Source organism: Chaetura pelagica, unplaced genomic scaffold (genome assembly GCF_000747805.2).
Source record: "Chaetura pelagica isolate M959 unplaced genomic scaffold, ChaPel_1.0 scaffold90, whole genome shotgun sequence".
In the NCBI taxonomy this organism is placed as follows: domain Eukaryota; kingdom Metazoa; phylum Chordata; class Aves; order Apodiformes; family Apodidae; genus Chaetura; species Chaetura pelagica.
In genome coordinates this window covers 191,252-200,918 of record NW_009953496.1, presented here as the reverse complement: position 1 = coordinate 200,918, position 9,667 = coordinate 191,252, and the positions used below count along the sequence as shown (strand labels likewise).

Below are 9,667 nucleotides of genomic sequence, written 5' to 3'. Positions count from 1 at the left end.
CAGCTTCTCCAGTAACCTGTAAGGAAGCACAGAACTGGCCTCAGCTTAGAATCTAGGCTTCAGGGTTAGAAATCAGTGATTATCTACCGAGCACTGATACAGTGGGGTTTTTCCATTCCTGTCCAGGCCTTCCCAGGCATACAAGCCTTGGGGTTTTACCAGTGGCATAGGCACAATCCCAGTAGAGGGCAGCTTCACCATTACAGGTTGGCCCACCTGTGTCCTTTATAAGGACTGATTCTTTTTATCATCTGGTGTAGGGTCAGAGCCTGCTACTGGTTCCTCAGGAAAGACTGCTTTAATTTTGGCGTTTCCATAACTTCCAAAGCAATTGTTAACAGAAAGACTGCTTGCGGTTACTGTGTGTCCCAGTCAGTGTGAAATACCAGCATGTTTCTTAATCAGATTGTTGGTTTGTTGAACTATACCCTTAGCCAGAGGATAATATAATGTGTGGAACATCCATTTGATGCCTTCTTCTTGTCCCCAGCCTTGTAGCACTATGGCCGAGAAGTGTGAGCCATCAGTCTCCAGAGTAGGTAAAGCACTGAACCAGTCAACACTGGCATGGTTTGATCCCCTGTGGCAGTGCTAACTTCTGTGACATAAGTTGTTGTGGAGTGAGCTGCAGGGTCTTAATGCCCATGGCTTCCACCCCACGACCCCCAAAGCTCCACATACGGCCTCCACCATCGCCTGTCAGCTAACATATCAAATCCCAGCATATTCCTCTTATAAAGTCTTAGAGCCACCGCTGTGGCTGTCAACAGTTTTTCTCCAGGCAGCCAAAACTGCATTTGAGCTATGGGACATTTTTCTTTCCACTGTCCCTGTTACCCACATTATGTTTATAGTTTTCCTAGAAGGTCTAATTCCTAGTTTCTTGGGTTGTTGCTTTTTCAGAACACTAATTTGGGCTCCCATATCCATGAAGAAATCTAATCTTACTCACTTTGGAAATACATATATAGAGGGTTCTTTGTTAACGGATCATTGGCATAAATTTACTATATGGAATGGGCAGCCCGATTCCCAAACCGCAGCTTTTTTTTTTGGTCTCCTTCAATGCCTCCCACTGGGACATGAAAGGGTTAACCGCACGGTCCTCTGCAGGGAGGGCGCCAATTGCCCCTTTTCTCCCTGGCTCCCAAATTTTGCCTCAAGCAGTTCCACCAATTTCAGAGCTATTAGGTATGGGAACCCCAGCGCTGAAGCTTTTTGCCAAAAATCCTTCCTACTCGGTTCGGAGGCCCGACCCGGTTTTTTCCACATCGGTTCTGATTCCCAATGGAAGAGGATAGGGCGGTGGTGTCTGACGGGGGGGATGGGAAGGGGCGGGGCGGGAGGGCGGTGTTTAACTTCTCATACCTGCCTTTGCCCTGTTGGTGGCACTCTGTTCACACCAGTCCATCTTACGCCCGTGAGCGACTATGTAATGTCTCATCCGAAGTCATGACGTGTGTCGGAGGGTTCAGAGGATTCTGCTGGTTATGTTCTATAGCACTCTGAATCCTTTCAGAGCCTGGACATGTATCTTTAAGCCGTCTGGGAATCCTCGGATAAGCGGTCTCAGGCAGGTCGGGTCTATGGGAGCAACTATTGGCTCCCTGTGCTGTCCCTTCTCCTGCATTGCCTGGGTACATGCAGCTTTTTGCACCACTTCTGCTGGCTTTGACAGTCCTTTCTTCCATATAGTAACAGGCTCCCCTCTCTCCCTGGGATCCACACTGCCAGCCCAGTTAAGCCACTTGTGATATGATAGACTGGTTACCTGCCAGTCTGTCCCTTAGAAATACACTGGGACTCTAAAATCCCCAGGCCTTGTCATTGCTCCACAAGATCCTATCCCCTCCTGTCAAAGACACTCCACAAATACTCAGTCTTTGTTTCAGAACGTCTGTGGTAAAATTTTGTTTGTAGATCAATTTAGCTTGGAGCCTGTTCACAGGGTATTCTGGACAGTGGTTCAGGCTTTCTTGCCATTCAGTCACACGTATGCCTTTTCATCCTGATTACTGGATGCACTTCCCTCCCCTCTAACTCCTCAGAGCTGCTTTGAGAGGCTTCTTTGCTTTCCACTCCCCAGTCCTCCAGGTGTAACCCCTCAGTTAACTTCCTGCTTTGGACACTAGGGCAATTCTCTGCCTGCACTCCTTCACCTGCTTGCACCTTAACGATTTCAAGGAACATCTGAGACCTCTTCCTCTTTTCAGTTCTGCCTCTAGCCAGTATATTTTTGCCTGTGCCTGAATTAGACAAGCACCTAAAATGGAAGCCATAGTTTCTTTAGCAATGCTACCCCAAAAACTTCCACAGCTTCGTTGCAGCTTTTCCACGACCACTGCAGGGTCAGACCACTTCTCCTTTGCCCATTGAATCTCCAGAGGAGAAGGTGCACAGCTGTGACTCTGCAGTAACTCCTCTACTGACGCAAATAAATGTGATGGAGGCATCCACAAACACACAGGAGTTTACTAGGAATGAACATTTATTTCAATCAACACTAATTAGCCCTCCAAAAAATAAAAAATTAGACCCCAGATTCAGATGTCAGTCAGGAATATTAATACACCACAGCACAACTACTTAAGGATTCTTAAGCTTGTATGACTAGTCTTAACATGGATAATAATAATCCTACATGTGTGCATGCACTTGGACAAAGGGAAAGCCTCCCCCTCAGGTACTCAGAATCACTTGTCCAATAGTGACAAGGCTCACTCAAAGATATATGTAGAAGAATTATCACTCACCAAAGATGAAGTCACTCAACCTCGAGAAGTTTCCTTAGGTGGCATCCCAACCTAAGAAGCAGGCTTCCTCACAGACCCGCTGAACCAAGGAAAAACCTAATCCAAGGACTTCCCAGCAGGAACCCGGTTTTTATGAGCTAAGTCAGATCTGACCTGTAGTCATTCATTCGTTCATCTACCAGGGCCAAAGCATCCCACTGACTGGGGACTCTGTTCGTGATCAGGGGGTCCCACCCCAACAACCCCCAAATTTCCCCGAAAAGCAGGTGCCATCCTGTCTGCTGGCAGTTCCACAGCCCAGCAGGGGGTAAGACCAGAAACTGGTTGGTCTCAGCTCTGACAAGTCTAACCCAACAAAAGTGGGGCCCTTAAGGGTTCTTCTGCCAGCTCCAGAGCATAACAAAGATCATAACAGCTTCCAGCATTGGCAGGGTGGGGCAAGGGGGCACAAGTGCTCTGCCACACAACCAATGGACACACTTACTTTAAGGGCCATATACTTTACTTTGGCTAAGAACTGCATATACTGCAGGCCTGATGTGGCTATGAGTTTTCTAAACTCCTCCCAAGACAGCTTGTATCAGTTGACTGTTTTGATTGACCTGATGTAACCTGAAGACTTGTATAGTTACATTCATAAATCCAGAGTACAGCGAGTCTTGCAGAAGAGCAAGTTAAATTGACTGTTGTCCTTTATGTCATGTGATGGGTAGAACTATACATTATTTAGATTGTCCTTCCAAGTGACTATGTCCCTTTAGAAAAATGATTACTGAAAAGCTACGTCATTATATTTTGTTCATCAATATATGCTGTTTGTCTCAGCATAGTTAGCAATGTTCTGATTTATCATCATGCTATGGTAAGTATTTCTGTATTATCAGTATCGTGACAATTTTGCTGCATCTCTGGTTACTGTCCTTGTCACACTGCTGATGTTGAAGACATGGATTGAGAACTTTTTGTTTCAGGTTTTGTTTTGTTGTGGGTTTTTTGTTTGTTTGTTTGTTTGTTTTTTTCATTTAAATTTTAAATACACTGGTTCAGGTATCCATGTCTGGATTTTGGGTCATTTTATCAAAACCCAACTCTAATATTTTAAACACAGATCACAGAAGTATCATGGTTGGAAAGGACCTCCAATATCACCTAGTCCAACTGTCCACTTGGGGGGAGGGAACAACACATCCCACCCATACAAACAACAAAAAAACTCCCACAGCTTCACACCCCACAATATGACAACAGCACACAGGCCACAGAAAACCTACCAGACCCACTAGAGCATGCCCTGAAGTACCACACCTACATATTTCTTGAATACCTTCTGGGATGATGACTGTACCACCTCCCTGGGCAGGCTTTTCCAGCACCTGACTACTGTCTGTTGTGTTCGTAGAGTCATAGAATGGTTAAGGCCAGCCTCCCTGCTATGAGCAGGGACACCTCACACTAGACCAGGCTGCACAAAGCCTCATCCAGCCTGGCCCTGAACACCAAGGGGCGGGGCGGGAGGGCGGTGTTTAACTTCTCATACCTGCCTTTGCCCTGTTGGTGGCACTCTGTTCACACCAGCCCATCTTACGCCCGTGAGCGACTATGTAATGTCTCATCCGAAGTCATGACGTGTGTCGGAGGGTTCAGAGGATTCTGCTGGTTATGTTCTATAGCACTCTGAATCCTTTCAGAGCCTGGACATGTATCTTTAAGCCGTCTGGGAATCCTCGGATAAGCGGTCTCAGGCAGGTCGGGTCTATGGGAGCAACTATTGGCTCCCTGTGCTGTCCCTTCTCCTGCATTGCCTGGGTACATGCAGCTTTTTGCACCACTTCTGCTGGCTTTGACAGTCCTTTCTTCCATATAGTAACAGGCTCCCCTCTCTCCCTGGGATCCACACTGCCAGCCCAGTTAAGCCACTTGTGATATGATAGACTGGTTACCTGCCAGTCTGTCCCTTAGAAATACACTGGGACTCTAAAATCCCCAGGCCTTGTCATTGCTCCACAAGATCCTATCCCCTCCTGTCAAAGACACTCCACAAATACTCAGTCTTTGTTTCAGAACGTCTGTGGTAAAATTTTGTTTGTAGATCAATTTAGCTTGGAGCCTGTTCACAGGGTATTCTGGACAGTGGTTCAGGCTTTCTTGCCATTCAGTCACACGTATGCCTTTTCATCCTGATTACTGGATGCACTTCCCTCCCCTCTAACTCCTCAGAGCTGCTTTGAGAGGCTTCTTTGCTTTCCACTCCCCAGTCCTCCAGGTGTAACCCCTCAGTTAACTTTCTGCTTTGGACACTAGGGCAATTCTCTGCCTGCACTCCTTCACCTGCTTGCACCTTAACGATTTCAAGGAACATCTGAGACCTCTTCCTCTTTTCAGTTCTGCCTCTAGCCAGTATATTTTTGCCTGTGCCTGAATTAGACAAGCACCTAAAATGGAAGCCATAGTTTCTTTAGCAATGCTACCCCAAAAACTTCCACAGCTTCGTTGCAGCTTTTCCACGACCACTGCAGGGTCAGACCACTTCTCCTTTGCCCATTGAATCTCCAGAGGAGAAGGTGCACAGCTGTGACTCTGCAGTAACTCCTCTACTGACGCAAATAAATGTGATGGAGGCATCCACAAACACACAGGAGTTTACTAGGAATGAACATTTATTTCAATCAACACTAATTAGCCCTCCAAAAAATAAAAAATTAGACCCCAGATTCAGATGTCAGTCAGGAATATTAATACACCACAGCACAACTACTTAAGGATTCTTAAGCTTGTATGACTAGTCTTAACATGGATAATAATAATCCTACATGTGTGCATGCACTTGGACAAAGGGAAAGCCTCCCCCTCAGGTACTCAGAATCACTTGTCCAATAGTGACAAGGCTCACTCAAAGATATATGTAGAAGAATTATCACTCACCAAAGATGAAGTCACTCAACCTCGAGAAGTTTCCTTAGGTGGCATCCCAACCTAAGAAGCAGGCTTCCTCACAGACCCGCTGAACCAAGGAAAAACCTAATCCAAGGACTTCCCAGCAGGAACCCGGTTTTTATGAGCTAAGTCAGATCTGACCTGTAGTCATTCATTCGTTCATCTACCAGGGCCAAAGCATCCCACTGACTGGGGACTCTGTTCGTGATCAGGGGGTCCCACCCCAACAACCCCCAAATTTCCCCGAAAAGCAGGTGCCATCCTGTCTGCTGGCAGTTCCACAGCCCAGCAGGGGGTAAGACCAGAAACTGGTTGGTCTCAGCTCTGACAAGTCTAACCCAACAAAAGTGGGGCCCTTAAGGGTTCTTCTGCCAGCTCCAGAGCATAACAAAGATCATAACAGCTTCCAGCATTGGCAGGGTGGGGCAAGGGGGCACAAGTGCTCTGCCACACAACCAATGGACACACTTACTTTAAGGGCCATATACTTTACTTTGGCTAAGAACTGCATATACTGCAGGCCTGATGTGGCTATGAGTTTTCTAAACTCCTCCCAAGACAGCTTGTATCAGTTGACTGTTTTGATTGACCTGATGTAACCTGAAGACTTGTATAGTTACATTCATAAATCCAGAGTACAGCGAGTCTTGCAGAAGAGCAAGTTAAATTGACTGTTGTCCTTTATGTCATGTGATGGGTAGAACTATACATTATTTAGATTGTCCTTCCAAGTGACTATGTCCCTTTAGAAAAATGATTACTGAAAAGCTACGTCATTATATTTTGTTCATCAATATATGCTGTTTGTCTCAGCATAGTTAGCAATGTTCTGATTTATCATCATGCTATGGTAAGTATTTCTGTATTATCAGTATCGTGACAATTTTGCTGCATCTCTGGTTACTGTCCTTGTCACACTGCTGATGTTGAAGACATGGATTGAGAACTTTTTGTTTCAGGTTTTGTTTTGTTGTGGGTTTTTTGTTTGTTTGTTTGTTTGTTTTTTTCATTTAAATTTTAAATACACTGGTTCAGGTATCCATGTCTGGATTTTGGGTCATTTTATCAAAACCCAACTCTAATATTTTAAACACAGATCACAGAACTATCATGGTTGGAAAGGACCTCCAATATCACCTAGTCCAACTGTCCACTTGGGGGGAGGGAACAACACATCCCACCCATACAAACAACAAAAAAACTCCCACAGCTTCACACCCCACAATATGACAACAGCACACAGGCCACAGAAAACCTACCAGACCCACTAGAGCATGCCCTGAAGTACCACACCTACATATTTCTTGAATACCTTCTGGGATGATGACTGTACCACCTCCCTGGGCAGGCTTTTCCAGCACCTGACTACTGTCTGTTGTGTTCGTAGAGTCATAGAATGGTTAAGGCCAGCCTCCCTGCTATGAGCAGGGACACCTCACACTAGACCAGGCTGCACAAAGCCTCATCCAGCCTGGCCCTGAACACCTCCACGCATCAACAACCTCCCTGGGCAACCTATTCCAGCTCCTTACTACCCTAATGGTAAATTATTTCTTTCAGAAATCTACCCTCTCTCAGTTTAAAACCATCCCCTGGTGTCCTATCACTACCCTCTCTGATGAAAAGCATCTCCCCAGCTTTCCTGTAGGCCCCCTTCAGGTACTGGAAGGCCACTATAGGGTCTTCCTGGAGCCTTTCCCAGACTGAATAGCCCCAACTCTCTCAGCCTGTCTTCATAACAGTGCTGCTCCAGCCCTTTGATGGCTCTTCTCTGGACCCTCTCCAATAGATCAATGTATTTCCTCTGCTGAGGTCTCCAGAGCTGTATGCAGTGTTCCAAGTGCAGCCTCACCAGGGCAGAGTAGAGAGGCAGAATACCCTCCTGGCCATATTTATTTTGATGCAGCCCAGGATGCAGTTGGCCCTCTGGGCTGCAAGCACACACTCGTAGCTAATGTCAAGCTTCTACCACTGCCAAGTCCTTTTCCTCAGGATTTCTCTCCAGCCATTCTCCTCTCAACCTGCCCGTACTTTATTACTCTTTCAGTAATGAAATCCTTCCCAGAATCTAGTCTAAACCTCCCCTGGCGTAACTTGAGGCCATTTCCTCTAGTCCTAACATTATTCACTTGGGAGAAAATGCCAAAGCCCTCCTCACTACTACCTCCTTTCTGGTAGCTGTAGAGAGCAATAAGGTCTCCCCTCAGCCTCCTCCAAACCAAACAATCCCAGTTCCCTTAGTCTGTAGCAGACTGTCAACAAGATACCAGCCTTACTTGCCTTCCCCCTCATACTCATACTCCCCCCATAAACTCTTCATATTATCATCACTGTCATTGAGCTCTTTGAAACAGTCCCTAACCTACAGAGCCACCCCACTGCCTCTCCTTCCTTCTCTATCCCTTCTGAAGAGCTTATAACCATTGACTGCAGAATTCCAGTCATGAGATCCATCCCACCACACTTCTGTGATGGTGGCTAAGTCATAGCTATTCTACTACATAATGGCTTACAGCTCCTGTTGTTGATTTCCCATGCTGTGTGCATTGGTATAGAGGCACTTGAGCTGGGCTATCGATTTCATCCCTGACCTTGGCGTGTCACTCCTGGGATCATCTCTAGTGGGCCTGGTTTTATGCCCTTCCCCCTTCAAACCTAGTTTAAAGCCCTCTCAATGAGCCCCACCAGCTCTTGGCCGAGAATCCTTTTCCCCCTTAGTGATAGTTCTGCTCCATATTTTGCCAGCAGGCCCAGGGCTTTGTAAACATCCCTGTTGTCGAAGAACCCAAAATTCCACCGGTGGCATCAGCCTCTGAGCCATGTGTTAATCTGCTGTGCTTTCCTCTCCCTTGCAGCATTCCCTGCCACTGAAGGAACTGAAGAAAATACCACCTGTGCTCCCAATCTCTCAGCTGTTCAGCCCAGTGCCCTGAAGTCCTTTTTTATTTCCTTAGGATTTCCCTTGGTAGTCCCGTCACTGCCCACCTACATGACCAGTAGTGGGCAGTAGTCAGAGGACCACACCAGATCAGGTTATATTCCCAACTCAGGCCCCAAGGGGGCAGCAGACTTCCCTGTGGGAAGGGTCTGGCCAGGGTATCAGACCCTCAGTTCCCTTTAGAAGGGAATCTACAACAACAATTACCCTGCTCTTATTCTTACCAAAAGGAGTCTCAACATGTGGGGCTGACTGCTTCAGCGACTCCCTGGATGGACCTTTATCTACATCCTCGTTTACCTGGTCCTCCATTTCCAGAGACCCATATCTGTTTTGTAAGGGCACATGGAAAGGCCTGAAAGGGGACTTGCCGGGTGTTCCGTGCATGGACCTGTTTCCATTCCACCCTGTTGTCTCTTAGGCCCTCCCATTGCACCTGGGGACTAGAGGGCAGGAGATCCTCTGCTTCTCATGGAGCCTCCACCTGATGCCTTTTCCTTAAGGTAGGGTGTGGCTTCACCAGTCTGTTTCCCTTTCATGTTCCCAAATGCTCCTTAATATTTCCCTCTCCTCCTTAAGCTCCACCACCAGGCTGAGCAGGTCTTTGCACCTGATCCCAGCAAACACAGGTGCTGTCTCTGCTCTTCTCTGAGACAGGCTCAGACATCCTGCTCAGCCCGAGACCTGGACAGCTGTGTGGCTCTGAGACAGGCCAGTCTGGCTCGCCACATTCCTTTTGGACACGGCTTTGGGCTGAGCAGAAGCCGTGGTTGGGGTTGCTGAGGGGTGATGCCAGCCCGCCGAGCCAGGCGCCGGGGGGCTCGTCCCGCCAGCCCCCCGTCAGACCCGCCCGGGCCGCCCGCTCTCCTGCCTCGTCTGCCACTTTTTTGGCCACTTTAGGAAGGATCCTCTGCTCCGGAGCCCTTCTGAGCGAGAACAGATTTCAGGTGAGTGAATGGGGGTCTTCAGGAACTAGGGTAACTTTAATGGAGGCATTAAGCCCTGGCATTTAAGAAAGACTTCAAATCTAGCATCACGATGA

The 9,667-nt window shown here is 47.3% G+C and overlaps 1 protein-coding gene across 1 annotated transcript in view; it reads left to right on the top strand.

Annotated features, from left to right (window-relative positions):
* Window positions 1–502: 502 nt before the first annotated feature.
* CEP85L (centrosomal protein 85kDa-like) overlaps window positions 503–9,667 on the top strand; it is a 190,802-nt gene continuing 181,637 nt past the window's right edge. The window contains exon 1 of the mRNA XM_009999202.1: window positions 503–539. Coding sequence (XP_009997504.1) covers window positions 503–539 — 37 coding nt within the window. The remainder of the gene's footprint in view (window positions 540–9,667) is intronic.